The 25,051-nt window shown below is 41.2% G+C and overlaps 1 protein-coding gene across 8 annotated transcripts in view; it reads left to right on the forward strand.

Moving 5' to 3' along the window:
* The window catches only part of cald1a (caldesmon 1a), a 56,585-nt gene that overhangs the window by 15,566 nt on the left and 15,968 nt on the right, over positions 1-25,051 (forward strand). For 4 of the 8 annotated variants that reach the window (XR_004797135.1, XM_035673889.1, XM_035673870.1 and 1 more), the window contains 5 exons: positions 10,527-10,612; positions 18,654-18,791; positions 22,471-22,900; positions 22,997-23,029; positions 23,123-23,335. Coding sequence is in view for 7 of the 8 variants with exons in the window: in XM_035673889.1 (XP_035529782.1) it covers positions 10,536-10,612; positions 18,654-18,791; positions 22,471-22,900; positions 22,997-23,029; positions 23,123-23,335 (891 nt within the window). In the remaining variant the exon portion in view is untranslated. Of the gene's footprint in view, positions 1-9,354; positions 9,504-10,526; positions 10,613-18,653; positions 18,792-22,470; positions 22,901-22,996; positions 23,030-23,122; positions 23,336-25,051 lie in introns of those variants that run through there. The other 4 variants (XM_035673879.1, XM_035673912.1, XM_035673920.1 and 1 more) reach the window with 4 other exon arrangements.

Genomic DNA, 25,051 nt, shown 5'->3' on the forward strand with positions numbered 1-25,051 from the left:
CGAGACGGCTGCTTTTTCACCGAGAGGAATGTTCCCTTCCAGGGGGCTCCGATTCAAAGTGCACTGCTGAGACTCCGGTATAGAGCTCATATGTGAAAGTGAAGAAAGCTTTTGTGTGTGTTTAAAAATGAAATGTCAGCGAAGTGAAAGGATCGGTGCGCCTCTCTTTCATGACTCCTGAGTCGTGCAGGTGTGCGTGTTTGTGTGTTGTCCGCTGAGATGTCACGGGGGCAGGGTCAACATCCACCCATCAGTCATGGCCTTTTTTGAGAGCGGGGAGCCCAAACTCTGCGCACTGTGTAGTAGTGTGAGAGCTCTTATCTTCGCTTGGCCACACAGCATGCAAGAACCCTTCCCTTTTTTTTTTTTTTTTTTTTTTCTTTTTCCCAGTTTGGTTACGGGAAAAGGCTGCATTTTTTCTTTCCATATTTGGTCATATGGAGCACCGCCAGTGAGCAGTAGCCTTTTGATGCCGTACAAACATCCCTATTTTGTGTGGGATTCGACTTTTTGGAATGCTTTTTCTCCAATTCTGCCTGATTGTGGGTGTTGAAAGTGCACTTTTAAAAGGGACACAAGCCTTTTAAAAGTCAAAGACTGGAGAGGAATTATGCTTGCTCTCTTCTGTTTCACAAAGAAGTTGCATTTTTATAGTATTATTTATGATTTGGGCAGCAAGAATGCAACTTTTAATGCATGTCCCTCTTAAAACCAACATTTAAAAGTAAGACAGTGTTTTATAACCCTTCTTTTTTAGCCAACTGCTACATCAACTCCTCTTGGGCAGTTATTTAATTTGGTAAATTGGATCAGCAGCTGACAAATTTATCATCTGATTGCAGTGTTTAACTTTGAAGGGCTTCAAATAAAATGTTGAAATCTGCTAAAGCTGGATTTAGTTAGATCTCCTCAAAAATGAGAATAATGATGATATGTTTGCTGTTAAAATGGAGCATCTGTGGGCTAAAACCTACTGTCGAAAAGCTGTGAGATTCAGATGATGGATACGACGTGTTGGGGTAATGTTTTTATTGCAATTTAAGTGTGACTTAGCTTCAGGCGGGAGGTTTAAGGACACATAAACACACCCTCAGCCTGAAGGAGAACGCTGGCTGGTGAAGCGCAGGTGTTTTCAGCTGTCTCTCCACAGAAGGGAAAGGTCATAATACCTTCAGATCTAATGGAGCCTGAAATGTGATGAGCAGTACGAAACTCCCATCCATGTGTGGGACTGGGAGATGAGAAAATATTAAAAGAACAGTGAGTCATAGTCTAAATATACGACAGATGACAGTATGCTCAAAGTTTAGCGAGGTTATCTCGCTGACAGTGGAAAATAAAACACAGGATTCAAGAATGCAACATAGAGAGTAATTTGTTTTTATCAGGGCAACACAAGAGTTTAGAAAGTATCAAACTACAGCTTCCTTTCCAAAAGGGATTTGTCAGTTTGAAAGATAATTGAAACAAATGCTGTTTGTTATCATCAGCGTATCACAGCGAGCTGTTTGAGAAAGTAAGACAGTGCTCTAAGGGTTACAGCTGAGCTACACAGTACTTTAAAGGATAATTCCAGTTTTTAGGGGCTTGCATTTTGTAGTTTCGGCCATAAAAACTTTATTGGCTGCGATAAGTAATTAAGAACTGGGAACATGGAGACATCACTACAACAAAATCCGATAAGGCAAGAAACACAAGTGGTCTGAGGGTCAGACTGTAAACCAGCTAAGAGTCAAGCTGATCTGAACCACTTTATTTGGAGATGAAACCGAAAGCACACCAAATATGTTGCCAATTATATCTCATTTACAGGAAGACAGTGCATGCACAGCTATAGCAAGTACGGTGGGTCAAGGTTGACTTGTGTAAATAATACACCACCATATGCATAAAATCTGAAACCTTTTTTTTGTGTGACCAGAACAGTGGAATGTGCAACATCACAGCCCTCCATGTTTACCACACTGCTATCCAGCAGTTGGAGGTCTAAACACAAAAATCATTACAGTGTTTTTTTGAGAATTGATACAATATCACAAAAATATATATAATACATTTCACAATACAATAATATTCTATATTTTCTTACAGCCCTACCATGTTTTAGCACTCACCATTATCCCATTGTCACTCGTAGACAATGTGGCTGATGTTGAGCAAAAGTGACACAGTATTGGTTGTTAGTATTGGAGTTTTACAACAAGCAGTTTGGGTAATAATTTCAAAGTCTGCCTTTGTTTTCACTTTCAAATAATTTTAACTAACCTGGGGGTTTGTTTGCCCTGTTTGCCCCGCTTTTTAATGATGTTGACTTGTTCCCAGCTTTCTGCATTTGATGCAATGTTATTCCAAAAACAATCATGGCCAAAACTACAACCATGTTATCCTCTAAAGACCCTGAAAACCTTCTTAATTTGCCTCTTAATATGAGCAATGGGTCATACATGAACATTAGAACTGTTTTGGTTATTTCACAGGAGATTTCTGTATTTGTGTTTTTTTCTTGGTTTTTCTCACTGTTTTGAAGTGGGCATTGCTCAGTTGGGAAAAAGGGCTACTAAGGTAAGATAGTAAGGAAAAGTTAGTACTTCTAGTGTTGCATATTTAGTCATAAATACTTAATGTTTCAGGGTCACTGATTCTGTGATAAATTCAGTGCTTGGTCAGTTCCAGCAGTGCTTAGTGTAGCCTTCTAGCACCCTGTGAAATATAATGCATCCAAGGTATTCCATTGAGATTTTCTTGGCTGTGTGTGTGAACAGATAACCTCAGTCAGTCTGTCTCAGTGTGTATGATTCACAGGGCACAGAGAGGTGTTACGGAATGTGAACCATTGTCTGGGAATGCAGGAGTCTCCTTTTTCTTCACCAAATGGAAACTCAACATCTTTAACCTTCAGGTCTTTTCCTTACACCGATGTGAAATTTTCCCCTCGCTGGTTTGTCGTCTATTCCGAAAGCTAAAGTCAGCACAGAGGAGATATTAGGCCGATTTGAGGGGAGGTTGTGTCTCATCATCAGATCTGAAGTCACTTATGACAATGCGTCCGAGCCCGTTCTATCCCTTAACCATCAAAACCATAAGCACAGTTATTCCACCGCATTTCACTTGCCACAGTGGCATTAGCTTCTCAGGTTTGCGTATGAACAACGTCTGCTCATGCTCAAAGAAATTTTTCCTCATTCGAGCCGAAGCCACACTTGCAAAAATTTGTTTTGGAGGAGGTAGAGTGTGAGTGGAAAGCAGATGGTATTAAGATTGAGCTGAGGTCTGATGCAGTTGGCCACCTCATATGTTGCCTAGAATATATAGTCGCAGCTGAAGACCTCGGCTTTGACAACAGAATCTGTTGTGGTTGATATTCACACTGTGGCATGCAGATGCACACACAGACGGATACAGAAAGAAGCTCGGGGGCTTGGTAAATCCTATAAAATTAAACCAAGTACTAAACTTAATTCATAGCCAACCAACCCTGAGTCTCATAATATCGTAGCTGAACACATAGTCTGCAGCTGTTGCATTGTGGTCCAAGAGGAGATAAAAACAGTGAGAAAAGGGGCGAGAGTTAAAAAAAACAAAAATGCATGGACAAAGACAGTACAGGCGACTGATACTCGATTTTATAATACCAATATTAGTATTTGAGGTTTAAAGAAAAGTTGGGTATTTTAAAGCCCCGCCCATTTTGAGTACGCATACAGAGAGTTTAGCTGGTTGAACAGACACAAGTAATGCCGTACTCGCTCACCCCAATAGTATCAAAAACCTAAAACGACATACTATATGATGACAAGAAAATGCATCCTATGAACTTAAAACTGATGTATAACAAACTATAAAAAGATGAACATAAACATTAAATAAACATGAATTTTTGTTACTTATATACTATAGCTATCACTTTTTTACATCACAAATTATAACAAACATTCATTTGCCCACGTAGCCTAAACCTGGACTACGGTTCAGAATTGGCATGCCTTTTACAAAGTCAACAAACAGCCTTATCTTTATACTCGATTTTTCCATCTGTGGTGTCATTTATCATTTGTCTTGTGTCATTATTATTCACTCTTGCAACAATGTCTGGTTTACTGCAAAGGGTCATCCTGATGGTCTCATGCACTGTGAATTTTATATTCAAAAAGATCATTACAGATTGAATATTTAATTGTTTTCCAAGTTCAAACTGTCAAACGAAATTTCGCACGATGCTATAAAGTATTGGTCAATAATACCAGTCCACCAATCTATCGGTCAGGCTCAAAGAGGCAGACAGAGAAAGAGACTATAGATGACAGATGAAGCTGAGAGAGGGACAGGCGGAGATGGAAAGAAATTCTTGGCCTCGTTGTGCCAAAAAACCTCCAGTGAATTTATGAATGCTCATCCACAGCCGCTCCGCATCCTGGGACTGTAAACGTGTTAATGCTGCCTGGATGTGTGAGAGGAGAACACATAGCACGGAGAACCACAACCACAGGGCCAGCTTTCCAAACACAGCACTGTAGGTGGTGATGGATATCACACATGTACGCACATTGTACTGTACATAAACACACACATGCGATACTGGCGGTGGCCTCACGTATTTTCAGTATTACAGTAGTAAAGGCGTGTGCTTACACCCATTTAAAGTGCACGCAAAAAGCATGCAATCATTCATGTGCGCTTCCCTCCGTACACATCCGCAGACACTTTACATAAACACACACACACATATACACACATACACAAATATAAGTCTTTTTTGTTAAATACTGTTTATTGGGATGCACACACCCTCACACACAGGCTGCACATATTTTAACTGCCCTGTCAGACTTGTCTCCGGGGACTCCTTACCCCTGCAGAAAACGTTAGGTTTACCCAACTCAAACTGTCCCTAGAGCCTCAGCCAAAACAGCTGTTAGTGTGCATTACCTACAGGCATGCAGTATCTCTCTCTCTCTCTCCCTTTATTTCTCTCTTCCTCCCCATTTTACTACAGGAGCTTTATCTGTGTGATAAAATAATCATAAAATGATCAGTCTTACTTTGCCAAAATACTTAAAGTATATCGTAGCTTAGACCGGACCGACCTCTGTCTCCCTCGTTTTCTCCCCTCTTTTGGCCTATGTACAATTAAGTATGTTCATCCTGTCAAGTTAGCATCCTATACTTCCATAAATGGACAATTTACAGGAGGTTGTCATATAGCTACATGGAGGAGCATGTCAGGGTTAGTGGTTAAATTCCCGCTGTGTCAGTTAACTCCTACTTGAATGCTCCAACATGGATTATTTAATGATGTGCTTTAGTGCAATACTATACCTTCCAGTGGGAGAAAAAATATGGAGCATGGCTGTTCTTTGGTGAAACAAACTGACCCCAACATTAAAGGCAAGTTTTTGACTACTAGTAGAGCTATGGAGCTACGTTTTGATTGTTTTATCCCAGGGATAGTTGCCATTGCACAGCCCATACACTTTACATTTAAAGGACCTACCACACATACATTTATTTCTTTCCATGCTATGAGAAAGGTTTAGACCTATTAAATCTTTGTGGTTCAAAGAAATTACAAAGCGTAAAAATTGACTTTGTTAGCAATTTGTTACTGTTAACTTGGCTAGCCACTGGGGCTTAATGGCAGCAAGTTTGAATGGTTAGCTCTTTTATCCAGCTTTTTCAAAATACATTCATGATATACATGCATGAGCACACGGTGGAACAATACATTTTTTTTCCAGTTTCTCGCTATTTCACTGACACATTTTGGTGGTAACACGCCATGAAGACAGCTGCAAAAGCCTGGGAAGCTAGCAAACATGGATGCTAACAATGCAAATAGTCAGAATACGACACATTATTTGGGTCTCATGGATACAAAAAAAACAGAATGTAAACAGAACTTTGTTTTCAGGAAAACTCCACAGAGTATCTTTTAAGGTGACTATTAGCAGACAGAGGGAGGTTTTGTGGCAGTCATTTTTGTTGTGAAAGTGAGGTGATTCACATGTGTCAAGTTAGTCTGGCAGACCCATGACAGTGTTTGCAGACAGGCAATCCTGCTGTCACAATAAAAGCCTCAATTTTGTCAGAATGTGGAGACAATTGTATTTTGATCCGCTTCAACTTTTGACTAGAAGCCCTACATTTTGAGTCTGGCAGCCTAAGTATTGATAGGTGAAGACGGCTGATGTCAAAATACTGAAATCCGGCTGCTTTTTCCTCCATGATATTCTCTTATGTATAACCTGTTCGCTATTATCGCAATAATATTTGACATTATTTATTTTCATGTAATCATTTTACAGCAGTCAGAGCACATTGAACTATAGCACTTGAATCGGTCTCTTGTGTTATCTCAAAGGTAGTTCATACTCCTGGTAAAAGAGTAGAAGCGGTTCATGAGTTCCGCAACATACCAACCACTGTAGCAGGTGGACAAAATATTTTCTTCCATTGATGGAAAGACTAGAAAGGCCAGGCTTTGTGCCAGTGTTGCTTTCACATTCCAGATTACTGGAATACCTCTCTCCACCTGGACACCTGCACAGCTGTGACTCCATAGCTGCTGGTCATGTAACTCCTCCTCTCCTCTCCTCTCTTAAGAGAACAGTGTGGTCCTCTGGAGGCCAAGAGNAATGCACTGTTCCTTTTTTTAGGGTATGTGGACATATATGGTAACTGCAGACTGTGGCTTGTGTTGGCACCGGTAGATTTTTCCCATTCTTTCCCTTGTCATTTAGATGAAAAGAGTAGAGAGACTAGAAACTCCAGTTTTTAGTTTGCGACCAAGTACCCGCAAATGAATCAGCCTCGGACATTTTTTTTTCCAGTGCTAATTATGACATTTTAGAATGCTAACATGCTAAAATAACACGGTGAACATGGTAAACATTACACCTCTTAAACATTAGCATACTAGCATGGTCATTATGATTTTCGAACTGCTGTGGTTAGCCTCCCAGAGCTAATGCTAATGCTAGCCAATAAATGATTGTTGTAACATGTTCCAGCATGTTCGATTCAAGTATGTAACAGGTTATGTCAGCATGAAAGACTGGATTTAGTTTTTTTAACAGTCGTAAAGTTGTTGTTTTTTTAAACTTGAAGCTGTGGGTGACTATTTCAGCCTTTTAACCACCAGCTGTAACAAGTCACCATTGTTTCTTTATTTGCCAACCTCACAGCTGGCAAGCACATAACTTGCACTAAACTAGTTTTTACTTGTTTATCTTCACATTAATTCCCTTTATTCAACAACCAAAAGAGTCACTGCACACATAAAAGATCCAAAGGAGGAGGGTTTTTGTTTTTTTTCTTGACTGGCATGTGAATGACTAATTTAGAGGCTCTTTCAAGTCCCCTCTGCTAAAATCAGAGGTTAAATAGGAGCATTCCTCGCATAGCTCCATAACCATAATGTAGACATTAATGTGTTTGTCTAAAGGTTGCGAGGGGATAGTTGCTCTGAGTATCACAGGAACAAATCAGGCCCAAAAGCTGCAGTCTTCTTGTCTCAGTCACAGAATGCAAAGCTAGCGTTAGGAACATTTCACCAAATCCAAAAATAGATGCTGCTGGCCCATACTTATTCTTCAGCTTTACTCCCAGACTTATGCATCTACTTTGTGCCTCGTCTGGCCGATAGGGGCCCATTGTTTTGGTGCTTTTAACTCAAGACTTCGTGAGAGGATAGAGGCATTATAAAGTGGCGTAATCCCAGTGGCTGTCAGGATAATATCAACTTGGCTTTTAAGGCTTTTTAAAAGGCTGGCACTTAGACTCTGGGTTCGGTGCCAAGGTCTGGCAGTCTCGACAGGTAGTAATTTGACTGGTAAATGTGTCATTATAGCCATTGTAGAAGGCTGCGGCAGACAGGGAAAGAGAAAGGGGGGGAGGACGAGAGAAAATAGAGAGAGGGTGGGATGGATGGATGCAGGTTTTCGAGATAAATGGTGGAATAAATGGACAGATGCAGCGAAGGAAGGAGGAAGAGGTTTTACACTGGACGGGCTAGGACGAGCTGAACTTGTAAAAAGTCTGAAAAAGTCACAAACTTGTGACTCCAGGTTGCTCAACTTTATGGAATGCTGCCTTTCTCTCGTTTCTGCCTCTGTTAGCTTTTGCAAAGTGTGGGTGGTCTCTTCAGTGATATACACAACAGTTACATTTCTACGTCGCACTGAGGGCCTTTTCTACAAGCCACAGGCTTCCTCTTCTGTCCTACGCCTGGTACTCTCCCATGTGGAGACAAGACAATGTGACTGTGCTGCATTCAGTCTCGCATTCATTGACCAGCTCTATTCATACATCATGAATGTAGCATATATCAACTTGGAAAATATAACTCTCAGGTTTGTCATTCGTGTCGAATATTGTGTATATGATCCACTCCGTGATAATTTTGTTGACAAACCTTTTATTTTGAAGACGTCTTTTTAAATGATCTATAACTAATTTTTATACAAAACTGAACACTGAATGAAGACAGTCTTCTCAGCTGCATAAATCATGCATTATTTGCAACAATAGCTCCAAATTTATATGCTGCCGTGCTTGCGTTACTAATAACTTTGTCTCCCTTGGCGTCGCTGGTTCTAGGAAGTATGTGATTAGACTGGTGATGTTTGGAGGCCTTGTCGGTTTTAGTTATTGCTCTCATTTTGTCTTAATTACGGTTGTATGAATAGCCCCACAACCAAGTGCCAATTGCCTCCCCCCCCATTTCACAAATGACACTAAGCGCGCATCTAAACATAGAGAGTGCATTTTTGCAGTATTTAAAATATCTCTCCCTCCTCTGAGTCACAGAGGCATTTACAGTGTAATAGCGGGGAGACCAGGCTGTGTGTTTACTCTACACGCTCACGGGAGGGGAGACGAGACGCAGTGGGAGGGTGAAGGTTAGGAGGGTCCCTTGGAGTCATGGTTTCTTTTATCCTTTCCCTCCTGTCTTTGTGTGTTCCTGCCTATGGGGACATCTGTGTGTGCTCATGAGTATGCATGTGAGTGTTAAAGCATGCACACAAATGCTGTGATGTCGCACCTACATGCCTGCGTGCATACTCATATACAGATGTCCATCCCGCCCCACCCTCTTGTATGCGACTGCAGATTAAAGCAAAAGCAGGCAGGAAACATGCTTATAACACACAGGAAGCTGATCTCAAGTGCAGAGTCATGTCCTAGAACAGAGTTTGGCCAAGCTCTCACATGTAGGTAAACAACACAGGAAATGCTAGCAGTAGAGATAGGGAGAGGAGGAGGAGGAGGAGGAGGAGGGAGTGGGGGGGGTAAGACTGAGGGAAAGAAGGAAGGAGGTCACTGAGGGATGGAGGGAGGGACAACTAGCAGGGAGGGGAAGGAACAGGCATTTGCTTTTTCTGTCAGCTGAGGCCGGACTGTGGGAGACTATTACCAGACGTTGCATTGTGTCTCTGCTTGGAGAGGGCATTGTCAAAAGCTGGTATGGTGTGAAGGGAAACACACTGTTTGAAGGCTAATTCAAGGTATGACAGTCCCAGTTCTTCCTTTGTCCTACTGCACTTTAAAGCATCTTATTTTCTGTCACAGTTGCGTTCCTACTTATGTTGTATCACCACAAAGGATAACATATTTAAATATGACTTTATTCAGTGCTGTCTCTTTATTCCGCGTGCTGTCATGCACCTTCGTCTTTTTCCCCTCAAGTGCTCAGCTAGCGTCTGTTTACTCTGCTCCGGTGTACAGTAGATGTTGCTGGTGGTTTAGCGGGGATACGTAGATGTATGATGGGAGGCTCAGCAGCTCCTGGGTGGTCTCGGTCCTCACTGCACAGCCTGTCACGTACCCTAGCGGGGTATTTTTAGTGAGGGTTGCTTTTAACTGATTGAGTTAACATCCTGTCTTGGCTTCTCCTTCCTCTCTCTTTCTGTCTCTGCTCTTCTTTCTTTCTGCCTCATTCCTCTGTTTTTTCCACACAAAGTTTGTGGGCATAGGTTTCAGCCAAGCTTTTGTCACACTTCTGGTCAGTATTGTGTGTAGAAGGATGGATTGTACTGAAGTGATAATCCTTAAGATTTAAGTCCCGGTGGATTTGGCGACAGCCGTGTTTACAGGTGGTAACAGCAAGTTTAAATACGACAGCAAACACTGTTTGAGCAGCTACTCAACTGTTCTTGTTCCTTGAAAAAATGCTGAAACGCTGGTGAAAAAACACCCAAAATGACCATCTTGTTTTGTGGATGCAGTTTTGATGAATGATTGCTGTTTGCACTAACTGTGGTCACAAATACAATGTGTTTCCTGCTTCACAATAAAAGCCACCGCATGTTTTGCCACATAAAAACAGGGTTAGATTTAGAATCTTTAGGATTATAATACGGTACTTTGATAACCAGATGTCAAAAAAATGAAAACTTTGTTTGACTGGTGAACCTGTATTTCTGCCCTCTCAGGACACTAAAATTAATGTGTTTCCATCTTCCTTTCCTCTCTTCCTTCCTGAAATTGAGTAAATGAACATGTCTGTGTTTGCTGATGTCATCCCTCAGGGCACAATCATGGAGGAAATGGACTTTGAGCGGCGCCGGGAGCTGAGGAGGCAGAAGCGGGAGGAGATGCGCCTGGAGGCCGAACGGTGAGACTCATTTGGTTGTCTTTCGTTCTCGTCTGCAGATTAGTACTCCAGGATTTTCCAGCTAATTCCCTTGCAAAGCAGAAAGTGTTTAAAAAGTCAGTCCTCCACAATGGCTTCATTTGCAGTTGAAGCCACAGAACGCCTGCAGTCCAGAGGCAGCTACGCTGCTGTCACCGAAGATCTTAGTACCCAGGTTGTGTGAAGCTGAGGGAGCAGCCTGTGTTGTGTATTGAGCTCTCATTGTCAATGCACAGTGCACCTCCTCTGATGTTCATGCCAAGTTGGAACTGGAGGGAGCCAGCTTTAATAGCTTAGACCCTCCTCTAGGTCTTTAAAAACATTACTCAGCAAATATTGGCCTCCCGACCCAGGCTACAAGAAAAAAAGCTTGATAAGAAGTCTGATAAGCAATGTGATGACCTTTAAGTGGGAATGTTCAATCATGCCCTCCCTCCCTCTTTCCAATTTTCTCTCCCAGATACTGTGGCCTTGTGAACTCTCTTTGATTCAATGGAAGAAATTGATTAAACTAGTGTTCATTTCAACAAATTGAGAGAGTGGTAACACGCCAAGTGCAGTAATCAAAAATAGTAAAAAGGTAGTTTCATTGTGAGAACTTGATACACAGTGTGCCAAGGAGGTATTTCATTGGGTCTTTTCACAAAAGTCTCTTCATCTGTGCTACAGCTCTTCCAATTAAGGATGAGGGTGATGTGGATGCAGATACTGGCCAAGGTCACTTGCCTGTTTGATGTATCTGTGAGAAGAGTTTTATTAGAGCCAGTTACTCCATCACCGATGAAAAACACCTTGACATAGGTCTGACCACTGCTGAATACATAGATGTTTCTGTCTGATAATTCTTTTTTATGACACAAAAAAATACGTGAGTAGCATTTACTTTAAGCCATGAACAAGGCCGTTTGCTCAAGGTAAAATAGCATTTCTCGTATAAAGGAAAGTCTGCAAAACAGTGCACATCATCCACAATGGTGAAGGACATACACTAGGTAATAAAACTCAGGGTTAAGCCATTTATCCAGGCATTACAAAATAAAGTGCCTGCCAGCTTGCGTGTGTTGTATGAATGGTGCTAGGTTTATATGAAATTGAACTTAGTTATTTTAGGTAGTGAATCAAGTCAGACTGATACATCTACATGGCCAAAAGCATAGCTCAATAGCTTATCAAAGATTTATGGTATTGGCATGTCGGCAACAAGCAACTGCAATGCAGAAATGCCTAGTATACTGAATGTTGTCTGCTTTTACCTCTGTTTTAGTCTCCACCACCCTTGAGGGAAATAGCTCTTAAACTCTTTAGCTGCTAAATACTATTTGCTAACTTGATAGTTGTTAATTGTGTCTGCCCTCCTTGTTGAGTTTATCAGACCTTTTTTTTTAATTGAAACAGAACTTAAGTCAATGGGAGCAGAGAACTAAAACCAAAACAGTGAGCTAAAAGACGCTAAAACGCTCTGTTGAGCTAAGGAGAACTTCAGAGTCACACAGTCATTTGATCTATTGCTAATACAAATAAATATTGCTTAGTGCAACTTTAATAATCTAATTTAAGGGATCCTTTAAAAAAAAAAATTTGTTTGTTTTTGTATTAACAAGCTATTATCTTCAACAATAATATCATTATTGCTATCGCCCTATATCGCCAGTAATTCCAGGAAGTGTGGTAAACTAATGAAATATGACCAACTTACTCAAACACATTACTACTTCCGTAGCTACTTTATCTACAGCCTTTGGTATCATAAAGATCCTGTACATTTTGACATTGTGTAACAGTTATGCTATGTTCCCCTTCTTGGCATCTTTTCGCTTTTACATCTTTTAGACGTTTATGCCTCATTTCCCCAGATGCACTCTAAATAGCCGATAGAAGTAAAGGTTAATACTGTTGTTATGTTTCATGGCTTAGAACCCCCGATAAACCCCCTGCTGCTCGAATTATTTATGCAGTTTTGGAGTGTTTATGTTACATGGAGAAGATGGAATTTGGCAGAAACTGTAGACTAAGAAGAGCCGACAGTGGGAAGAGATGAGGAATGACTGACTGAGAGAGAAATGGACCAAGAGCGAAAAAGAGTAGGAGTCGTAAGCGCCTTCGACATTTACATTTTCAGCTCGGCGGGAGTTTGTTCATGACTGTTTATTTGGTCCGAGCAGCAATAATTTCAGCTGGCAGGCGACATGCCGCTCCTGTTATTGATAAAAGATTACATCTCTACATTGTTTCCATTTCTGCCAATATATTGAAACAATCAATATTTACATGCCCCTCTTGGTTGGACTAGTCAAAACCACATGTTGTCTTATTGGCTTGCTTCCATTCAACCATTACTGAGCATGCTGTGAGAAGACGGAGAGCGCAGGGAGAGTGTGGGACCATATAATAACGGCTGTAGGAATGCCAAATTCCTGGCTATTATAAGTGTTTACTGGCCAGGTCTCCATGAGCTGTTTCCTACATGCTGGAACAGTGAGATTGTCTGTGTGTGAGGGACTGTGTGTGCTTGTGAAATGTCTTTTGTGTGTGTGTGTGTGTGTGTCCCATAGTCTGTGTAACTGTGCTCATCCTGGGGTGTGCACGTGCTATCATGTGCATGTTAGTGTGTGTGCATACAGGTTAGGATGAGTGCATGCAGTCAGTTAACCATGTTGGTGTTCGCTTTAGTGAGAATGTGAGTTTGGATCGGTATCAGGTTTGACAAAAACTACAAGTTAGTGCATGTGTACAAGTGTGTGTGTGTGTGTGTGTGTGTGTGTGTGGAGGAAGAACAGCCAAGACTTCCCTGTTCTGTCTTACATCAGCCTCAGTTATAGTTGTAAGAATATGATTGTTGACATAGAGGAGCGCAGTGGGCTTCAATTCACTTGTAGTTGTATTTAGTAAAGCCACACACACGCACGCACACACACATAGTTTTCTGCTCTGCTGAAGTTTCTCACACTATCATGCTGCTCATCAATGTTCCTGTACGTTTCTGTTCAATGAAACACTGTCACCCAGGAATGTCTCAACTGCTCTTTTTTCCCCCGAATAGAGCTCATGGATGTGGAATTTTCCCAGTCAATTTAGTGACCAGAGCCTATCTGCTTTGGCTAAAAATAGTCTTTTGTAATCTTTTATAACAGTGATAGTATGCATAGTTTACAAAAAAAAAGTAAATGCAGCTGGAGCAGGTCATTGTCCCAGGCTTAGCCTCAACAGAATATGTATACATTGCACATAGATAGAAATTCTGCACGACCACAATAGTGAGTCATCACTGGTGTATGGTAAACAATTAAAGGTGTACTTCGACTGCTTGCTGGGAGTTAGATAAGAAGTTTAATACCGCTGTATTTACTGCACCTGGCCAAGACAAAATAGTCCCTCCCATGACCTCCAGTATAATCACCACTTTGGTTTTTGTGCTGTTTAAATCCCCTTCTTTCAGTCTTTATGCTAAGCTAACCGTCTCTTGGCTGTAGCTTCATATTTCTCGTCTAACTCTCAGCAAAAAAAGCGAATAATCCCCAAATGTTCCTGTGTGTTGAATGTAACCTATTTAGGGTTTGGTTATATGTGCGATGTTGAGTTTAGAAAAGACTTTGTATTTCTTCTTTAATGTCCTTTTTTGGAAGTGTTTATTTTTGCCATTTCCCTCTGTCCCCTCCTCCTGCTCCTCCTTTCTTGTCATATACCAGTCCTCCTCATCCTTCTTTCTTATTCTCCCCTGGGTGTCATTGTCTTTCCTCTCCTTCTCATCCCCCCCTTGCCCTTGTCCTTTTCCTCATCTTTTTCCGGTTTCATTTTCAACCCATGCTTCTCCTTATTCTTCCCCTCTTTTTTCTCACTCTATCCAAATCTCCTCCTCTTTCTCCTCTTACGTTTACATTTTCCTTCTTCTCATCTCCCCCTTGCTTCTCTTTTTTGATCCTGTTCTTCCACTTACATTTTAGAATGTACAACCTCCTGCACTGAATTCCTCTTTCTCTCTCTCCACCATCCTCCTCTTCCTCCTCTTCATTCTTAACATCTGTGCTGGCCCCTCCCACCGAGAGACCAGGAAGAGCCGAGGAAATAACACCCATCCTCCGTGAATGAGCCATGCCAAACAATCCCTGTCCTGGGTGAATGGACCGCTCCGAACATGACCCGGTCCTGCATCATCGTACAGATAAAGTGATAGGGAGGGAGAGGTTGAGCCACGTATGTCAACTTCTAACTTACCACATCAGCTTGGAAAGGAGTTCAGCCATTGTTGTGGATTTTTTGTTAAGCCTCGTCTTCCTCTTTTGCTCTCCAGTAGAAGCATACATTTTTATATTTCAGTTTTATATTCATGCTATACTGCCTCATTGATTCAAGAATAAATGCAGTCTAGGGGAATTCTATCACCGCTAACATAGTGTATTCTTGGAGCTGGCCCAGCAGAGAGCAGGGTGGGGAAGAGAGACAGACGGGGTACGTTGTGGTTCTTTGGGCCAGCGGTAGGAAGAGAAATAGTCCAGAGAGGCCAGCGTGGGAATGGGTCAGCATTTCTGACAGCGTAAGCAGAGCCCCCACCCTCTTTCCCTCTCTCTCTCTCTCTCTCTCTCCATCCCTTCCTCCCCTCCCCTCCATTCACAGCAGCTTTTCTTTTCTATCTTCCTCTTTATTCTTCTCCCTCCCTGCCCTGTCTCCCTCTCCTCTTGAGGAGGGGTGAAGAAGTCTTTTCTCATGGGCTTTTCCCAAATTGTTTTCACTGACATTTCTGAGATATTTCGCTGTAAAGAAAATATTTGGACATATTTCTCCCTAATAGGCTCGCTGATGGCAATGTTTTGTGTGCCTGTGCAGACAGTTGCTTTGTGAGTGCAAAATCTTGCTTAAATCAGCTTTACTGTACTATGTTGCATGTGAAAAAAAACGGAGGAAAATGAGGAATTCATGCACATGTGTAACAAGACCTTTTATTTCCTCTTCAGCTGCATCATAGCTGCCACGTGTGAAACTAAGTGAGTAGGGTCCATATTAGCTATCAGTCACAAGTGTACTTTCCTTACATATTGTACTCGGCCACCCAAGAAAAGGGCATCGGTTGCATATATTCTGACAGAAGCTCATACCTGAGTTTATGACCGCGGCTACACATGATTCTGTGCAGGAAAAGGTGTCATATATGATAAAATCTGCAGATTACTACTTTTTCCATTATTGTGCACGCCCTTTCCTTTCCCGTTTTTCATATCCCACTTCTCTTTATCCTAGCTCTCCATTTTACTTGCTTTTTCTTTTTCTCTCCTTTTTTTCCCCTTCCCCTTCCACCTCTCCCCATATTTCTGTGTCAGTACGCTGATAGAGTTTGGGGCCAAGGTAAGGAGAAGGGGATATTAAATCAGGGCTTTGGTTGTGTGTATGCGTCTCTAGCCAAGGCTGTGATTGACAGGAATGCTAATTCAGCTTTTAGGAGTTTATTCTTCTCTCCTACTGAGGAATCTTTAACCCTGAGATTGTCGTCGTCACCGCCACCAAGGACTCTTTTGTTCCATTTTTAGCTGTTGACGTTTTCTCTTTCTCATGACATTTGGTGCTGTTTCTGGGATGGCGCAGTCCTTTGGGAGTTAAGGCAGTAGTTTCGCAAGTTTTTTTTATAACAAAAACAACATATCACTCTGACATTTTAAATAAGAGTTAATATACTTTTGACTGCAGGGGAACTTAATTGAAGTTGACAGAATATGAATGAGAATTTGAGAAAAACTAAGATTTGTTGAAAAAAATAATTATTTAAAGCAAGACTGTTTAACTTTTGAAAGACTAAATAACACATTCTTCCTCTTACAAATAATAGTTGAATTCTTAAGCAATAAAACACACCCTTGCTCACTTACTCACAGGGGTTTTTGCTACAGCCTTGCTTGGTCTGGTATGACCATTAACTAATTCTGGCTAATGTTAGCTAATGTTTGCAAACTTAAAGGCGCAGTGTGGAACATTCAGGAGGATCTATGAGCAGAAATGGAATACAATATCCATAGGTATGTTGTCATTAGTCTATAATCCCCTGATAATAAGAATTGTTTTTTTTTCTTTGCTTAAAATACGCCGTTTCTTGGAGTCTACAGAGTGAGCGGGTCTTTTTCTAGGGAGTCCACCATCTTGAACCGCCTTGTTTCTACAGTAGCTTTGAACGGGCAAACAAAACAACTGTTGCCCTTAGCTTCGTGGCCACCGTAGTTTCTCCTACACAGAATGAGAGGGTGAGGCGAGGGCATCGCAATCAGCGAGTACACCGCTAGATGCCACTCAATCCGGTCAGTTTGTTGACTTTATGACTCTTCTCTACTTGTGCTTTGTTATGCTACATTTTAGGGTTTACCATTATATAATAAAACAAATTTGGAATAGACTTTTTTTTACATTTAAGGATGCTGAGTTGTCGGAATTAAGCACACACACATGCACATGTGCAAAGCATTGCCTGACGTCACTGATGTCACCCTCCCTATAGGCCCAGCTTGGGCGTTAACAGATTCATCGGTTCTGTTATGACAACATTCCTCATCTGAGAGAAAGAAACGGGAGGCGTGGGGAACAGCCGAGGGGAAGGAAAGGAAGAAGGAAACTGTTGTTCACAAGCTGTAAAACCTAAAACATAAACCCAAGCAGCTTTAGCTCGGCTCACCACACATGTTGCAATTAACATGCAATAGCACGCTTCGCTGGTTGACCTCAAAGGCTGCGCTGTGATGTTAGGTAGCTGGGCATGTGGTAAGCAGTGGGAGTGTAAAGGTCAGTCAGGGCAACACAGATCAAGCATGGAGCAGGGTTCAGAGATGTCAGGTAGCCAGAAACAAAGCAGTTTAGGAACTGATTTGGGGAAATTCTGCCTTTGGTAGTATTGCACTTCTCAGTTTATAATGCTTTAATTTTTAGTACGGCGTCAAATTTACTTTTTGGGTGTAGCCTCTTTCTCTCAACCTGTCTACTTCTATTTCAGTTAGATTTCCTGAAATTCTCAGAACAACTTTGGACCGGCCCCAGAGAAAGGCCTCAACTTGTAGCTTTCAATCAAATTTAAGCACATAAATATACAGTAGCTCACTAGCCAACTAGATTGTGAACAATGGAGTTGTGTTGATGATTGCATGCAGCCGCACCCTTTACTTAAACCACTGCATTTAATAAAGACATACATAATCCACTGCATGTCTGCTTTGGATTTTGCTCTATTAAGGATATGGGCGTTTTGTAGATCTTGGCATTGTTTTTTGTGTGATTTATCCCTGTTAATGGCAGGGCAACATTTAGAGACAAGAAAGAAGCACTTGTCTTGTGTAAATGTAAAAAGAAAAAAAAAAAGATTTTTACATAATATTTTAGACATGACCTGACTTGACCTTGCTTTATCTGTTGCATGCTTGACCAGTTATGCGTAGTAGTAAGAAAACACCACCAAAAGGGAACTGTGTCACACTGTTAAAATATTAAAGGGTGAAAGTGAGCTTGTGTAAAGAATCGCATTCAAATAAGAGGCATTATCTAAGAAGGAATATCTTAGTTACACAAGAGATATTTTAATTTCAGTTTGTTAAAAAATTTGATTTCTTTTTTTGTGGTATTAAATTCCTTGTAGAAATAATAACTTATAAGGCAAGTGGTTGTTTTACTCACTCATAAGCACACACCTCTTCAGTTTTCTCTGTTCCAACACTGAACAGAGTACAAGCACAGTTTCTCTGGCTCTCTCTTATCCGCAGCCAAGCCATGTCTCCAGACAGAGTTTTTATCAGCTCGTGAAAACTGCAGCCTCGATAAGAAGTATTGGTTGTTGCACAGCTGACAGGTCAGCTTGATAGGAGAGAATAAAAAATAAAAAAACTCTGGACAAATCCTCCAGGTTTGGTCGCTGTGATTACAGTCCAATTTAAAGAATCGTTCACTTGGAAGTTTCTTACCATGAAGCTAAATTGAGGAAGGGGAGAAGGAAATGAAGGGTTGAAAATGTCTCTCTTTGTTGCCTCACCCTTTCTCCTTCTTCTTTTTTTTTCTCCCTTAGGTTGGCAAGGAATGATGATGATGAGGAGGAGGCAGCCCGCGAGAGGAGGCGCAGGGCACGCCAGGAGAGGCTGATGAGCAGGGAGAGTGAAGAGTCCAGTGGACAACCGGACAGTCTGGTCATGACCAACAGCCACAGGTGACACATATATAGCAACACTGGTTCTGTCTGTGACAAATATATCAGCGGCTTAGCTCCTAATTTTTAGTCCAGCTGAAGAGACTCAAGAGAAACAGGAGAGAGTGAGAAAAAACTGTCACTGTCATGTCATCCTGCCCAGTTAAAGGGGTTGTACTTCATCAATATATAATCAACGTTGAGTCCCTTTTCTGTGTGAAAAATGTCAGGACAACTCAGAAAAATGCCACCAAAAATTCTTTCACAACCTCTGCTGTAAGAAGAATACAGCATATTGTAGGGTTGCAGATATTTTAAAGACTTCTGGGAAGTGGGAGTGTCCACTTTCAATCTTAAAATCATAAAACTCAGCAAAGCTCTCAGTTACTGTTCCACTGTATGTCAAACTTTGTGTTCATGCACAGCACAATTATAGGAAGCATTTTCATTTCTAGCTGGCAAGCTGTAATGCAGTTGTGCTGCTTGATATAACTATTTCTGGTAAATATTATTAGCTGTTGCTACGTAGCTACGGTTAGTGCCATAAGTTGGTTGAATATTTGCTCTCCAGCTGACTTTTTAATGTTTCTGACTCGTTTTACAATGAACACTCTATAAAGTTGTTTTAAATATGCACTCGATAGCTGCACTCATGATAAAAGAGAAATTCAGACTTATTTTTTTCTAATATGACCTTGTTTGGCTGCTTAGCTTAAATACATAGCTTTGTATAGCTTCGTATTTTCAGACATTATGTTTTCACTTCTAAGATTACAGGAAAAGATGGAAATGAACCGATGTGTCTGGCTAATGTAACATCACAGGTATCTCAGGAAACATTGGCTGGGGTTGCTGGAATGTAAACTTCCCCAAATCTAAGAGAGGAGCAAGAGGAGGAAGAACAGGACAGATGCTAACATTAATACCCCTAAAATCTGGTAGCTTCCACACAGCGGGGAAATACTACACAACAGATGTAATGTTCGTAAATCACAAGAGTTGAGGCAGAGCAGTCGGAGCACATCAGAGGGAAAACCAGAAAATGTTTTCTCCATAAAATATGATCCACATCAGAGTCCTGCTCAGAGCCGCTGTAATGTTTAATCACCTCGGTACAACAGTGTCTCAGTGGCCAGTGTGTGTGGTGGGAGCGAGGTAAGTCAATCCTTGCACGCTGATGTTGATCACCAGTAAGCAAAAAGTTGACCACATGTCACAAAGAAAAAATATAAATAGATGGTTTGGGTAAATAGGAGTGAAAATGCAAAGGGAAGATAATTCAGAAATAAGTACGAAAGTATAAATTGATGAATAAATAGAAAATTAAATGGTAAAGTAAATAAATAGGGGAATTAATACAAAGGTGAATAAATACAGAAGCAAATTAGAAAATAAATTTCAAATTTTGTCGTATTTTATAAACTAATTCATTACTATATTTATTCATTTGTGTGTGTGTGTGTGTGTGTGTGCATTTAATGGCCTGTTAATGGATCTAATCGGTAATTTATTTATTTTTGATTTTGGCAGTTGTGGTGCTCCATGTTGTTGTGGTGGCTCCATACTCATTGGCATGTTAACTACTATAAGTAGTAAGCTACTTAGCCGGACGTGCTAACATTTGCATCTTACATTAGAGCAGATAAACACACTTTTTAATCCATTCTTTACATCTTTTGCTCTTGTGTTTTGGGTTTAGGTTTTTTTTTAAAAAGACATCATCCTCCACAATCTGTAGAGTATTGCGGTTACTGAAGCCACATGTCCACCAATTTTAAAATGCAGAGAAATCTTAAACTTGGCAGCTTGCTCTGCCTAGTTATGGTGGCTAAACTGACATAATATTGCAATACTGTCAGGTGTTGAATGATGGAATTCAGTAGTGGCTTTTTTCATACCATTATTTCTTTTCAACCCATGCAAGAACTGAACTCCACTTTCTACCCATTCCCAGCTGTCAATATGACAACCAACTTATGATCTCATACCTATCCATCAAAAAGACTGACACACAGGAACAAAGGGGCCAAATACCCATTTCTGTGCAGTTTAAGACTGTGAGATCAATCGTCTTGGCCACAGTGGAAGTGGTGGGTTGCTCTGACATCTAGCAGCACAGACACTGCTTTGTGGTCATGAATGTTTCCTCTCTATGAGCTCAGAGGTACATCCTGGGCCAGTCAAACAACAGGGGGATTGTGCAGGAGGATGCTGAGACAGAACCTAGTGTTGACTAGCCATTGTTGATTGTGTAGATGCAAGGATAATGTTTGCCAGACTTTTAGGTCAGAATATTATGAGTCATGCTATCAGGGGCGAGGTGGAAGGACATGCAGTTGGTATTTGGTTTTCTGAAAACGATATATAATAAATACATCGTTTTCAGCCATGTGGTCAATCAGCTAGACAGTCGGTAGTGGTCCACAATTATATAATAACAACTATTGGTTAGATTGCATGATATTGTTAACAGACATTCGTGTTCCCCAGAGGATTAGTCCTACTAACTTTGGTAATTCTTTGACTTTTCTCCTAGCACCAACATGAGGTTCACGTTTATGTTTTAAGGTGAAATATCTCTGCAACGGTTGGATCGATTGCAACAGAATTAGGCCTAGATATTCATGTTCCCCTCAGGGTGAACGGCAGTAACTTTGATGATCCTCTGTGTATCTATCTAGCGACATCATCAGGTCCGTCCAATATTCCCATCAGCCTCAGCTGTACGTTTACTACCAATTAGCAGATGTTAGCATGCTTACATGTGCATGATGGTGAACATGGTAAAAATTATACCCGCTACATCAACATCGCATGTTATAGTTGTTATTGTGAGCATGATAGCATGCTGATGTTAGCATTTAGCTCAAAGCCCAGCTGCGCCTACAGCAGAGCTGCTAGCGTGGCTGTAGACTCTGTAGGTATAGCTGCTATCTGACTGACACAAGAGCTATTGTCAAACTATTAGTCAAGGATAAAAAATGAACTCCAGACCTGAAATCCACGAGAATCTTACTGATTTTCTGTTTATTTTAATGCCTGACCAATGGTTTATTTTAAAAGAATATCTGTGGTGAAGACATGTCAGTGCAGCCAATAGCCAGCATACTGCACATACTGGCTATAGAGCCGACAATAACGTGGCAGCCACTCTCTGTAAACTTTGATTTCCTTTCACTGTATTTCATTTTTGTATTTTTTGCAACCCAAAGAAAGTTTGGTCACACTGGTGCTCTTTTAACCCGTTTCTTTGGCAACAGTGACCAGTGTAAGTCACAGTCAGTCAGTTGATTATTCAAGAAGGCTTACTGTGCATCTGCTTTTGTTGAGTTTCAGGAATTTTGTCTTTTCTGTCATTTTTTATTGTGTGTCATGTTGGAGATCTAGTCCCAAGTCGGTCAATTTTGCCTTTTTTGTCTTGTCCTTATCTTATGCTCATTCAGCATATCCCTGCTGCATATTAACTGTTCTCAGCCAAATCTGACCACCTAAATGTCTCCTGCCTCTAAATTATAAAGCTGTTAGGGGTTATAGGTCTCGATCAAGGGCGTCTCAGTGGTCACAGGAGATAGAATTATGCATTCAGTTTCCCTGCCCACGTTTTATTAACAGCTGACGTCTGTTGCTCCGGCCTCAATGCTTCTTCCTCATTAACAAAAGAGCACACAGTGAAATGTTTGTCTCCTCTCTCTCCCCCTAGTGTGACAGAGACTGTGAGCAGCTCCTACGGAGGAGGTGGTGGAGACGACGATGACCAAGCCCTGCAGGAGCGCATGGCCAAGCGCGAGGAGAGACGGCTGAGACGCATGAAGGAGGCGCTGGAGAGACAGAGGCAGCTGGACCCCACTGCGACCGAGGGCAACGACAGCGTCGCCACGGAGAAAGACAGTGCAGAAGAGGAGAGGCCATCCTCCTGGCGTCGGGGTCGCTACCGTGACAATGAGGATGAAGAGGAGAAGACGGAGACATACCGCTCAAGGAGAGAGGAGAAGGAGCAAGAGGAGCCGAGGGAGGAAGAAGAGGCTGCTCCTGAGGGTGAAGAGGAACCAGAGGAGGGTGTAGATGAAGAGGAGGAGCAGAAAGTGGAGGTGTTGGAGGACAAACCGAGGAGGTCTTACTTGAGAGAACAGGTGAGTCCCCTGCTTATTCTTGCTTATTTATTTGAGCCATTTATTGTATTTATTTGTAGCTCACAGTCCCTACAAATGTGATGCTTGTTTCTGTAGGAATCAACTGAAGAACCTAAAATTCAAAACAAGGTATGGTCATTGATTTATCGACTTCTTAATGCACAATCCTCGAGTCGCTCACTGATCTTTCTTTCAAAGAACTGCTATAAACCCTTTTCATAGGAACTCGCTGAAGAAGAAACACATTCAGTAGTCAGTGAGAGTTCAAACCAGGCCAAGTCAACAAATTCGGAGGTTGAGCAGGATGCAGTAATATCAGAGGAGCCTGAAGAGGTACCCAAGGATGATTATGTAGATTACAAGTTTATGACAGTCAGAAATGCCACTGAAGAGGACAATGAGGTAGCTGAGATACTGCACTCAGAGGATAATGAGGTATTATATATGTGGTAAGATTTTCAGTAGAGGTGTGATTCACAGCACAGAAAATCTCTCTGGGTAACTTCAGTTGCATTTTTGAGGAAATATGTAACACTCTGTCTCTCTTGAGAAATCTCTCGAGACTTGCCGCAAAAAATTCTCTTAATAACCTAGTTGACTTTTTGATTTATGTCGGAGCCAGGCGCTGAAATTACCCAGACACCTCGAGTCGTCACAGTGTGGTTTGCACAATTTGCAAAAACTGGTGGTAACTGAGTCTGCGTTTTATTAGGTGTGGTTGTGGTTATCTGCAGTCAGAGTTTTGATAATATAATAATAACGCTTGCTTGAGTGGTCACAGTGTTTTTCTGCATGTCTTCCACCTCAGCTATGAGAGCAGCAACACTTGTTTACACTGACTCCACTCCAAAAACTCACTGTAGCAGAGGAACATCATGTAATTTAAAATCATAAATGTCTTTACTGAAAGGGGACATTACAAGGAGATCATTCAGCCATCGTATCATGTGTATACTTCCAGTCAAATGTTTTACACCAGGCTAGGATTTCTGGGCTACACAAAAATGCAGGAAGCAAAATGGGAATTGTTTTCTATTACATTGGAAATGACTAAAATGTAAAGTCGAAGGCCTGATAAACTACAAATCCCAAACATGTCCACAAGACATTTTTATCTATGTTTTTTATTTATGTTTTTAAAGTCCAATGAACTCTGTTGTAATGCATTAATAAAGGCTTTAACCCTCTAGCCCTAGCTCCAAAACTCTTCTCTACACATTTGAAGTAAACCTTGACTTCCTGTATATAGCCTTCTCTTTCACACACAGAAAGCCCTTAACAAGTAAGTTTTTCATTTAGTAGTCATTCTAGGTCTGTCGATAGTGTAAACAACAGACACGTCATGTTTCTTGGCACTTTTCCCGTTAAGATAAGGACCTTTCTTATTCTTCCGCATAATAATAGTGTGATTTCTTTTCTCAGTTTTTGAGCTGAATGTGCCTGCTAAAACTCTGATTGTTGACATATTAATTAACAAGCTTGCATGTTGTAAAGAGAGTCTTAATGATTGCTTGAAAAGGTCCACCAGCTCAGCTTATATTATTATATATTATATATAAAAATGGATAGACTGTGGGACGCTGGGATAGCTCAGCTGGTACAGCTGGCAGCGAAAGGCTGAGTTCGAATCCAACCTGTGGCGCTTTGCTGAGTGTCATCCCCCCTCTCTCTCCCCCTTGTCCCATTAATCTTCAGCTTTGTCACTATCCAATTAAAGGCAAAAAAAGCCCAAAACATTAAATTAAAAATAAACTGTGGCTAGATCGCATAACCGTAAGACAAATGTGTTCTATTTCTTTTGCTTACAGGTTAATAATAAATGGTGCTTTAATGGTTTGACTGGCAGTGTACATATTGGGCTTGGACACATAATGATTATAATTTACAAAACTTGAATCATGTTTTTGATGATGGTTAACAGTCAGAGACAGAAAATATACAGCTGGAGACACTCCCATGGTGATCACATGTTAGTTAATCCTGTCTCAGTAGTAATTCTGGAGTGGACGCTGTGTTATGTGATGTTCTGTGTTATTTTGTTTGGGGTGTGCTCTCGAGCTCGTTCGACATCCCGTGATGTTGCCTGCCAGACTCCGCCCACTCGTCCTACCCACCAATCGCATCTTTGTTCACTGCCCCCCCCCCCCCCCC

Source organism: Morone saxatilis, unplaced genomic scaffold, assembly GCF_004916995.1.
Source record: "Morone saxatilis isolate NCDOM2014 unplaced genomic scaffold, NCSU_SB_2.0 Contig10, whole genome shotgun sequence".
Taxonomy (NCBI): domain Eukaryota; kingdom Metazoa; phylum Chordata; class Actinopteri; family Moronidae; genus Morone; species Morone saxatilis.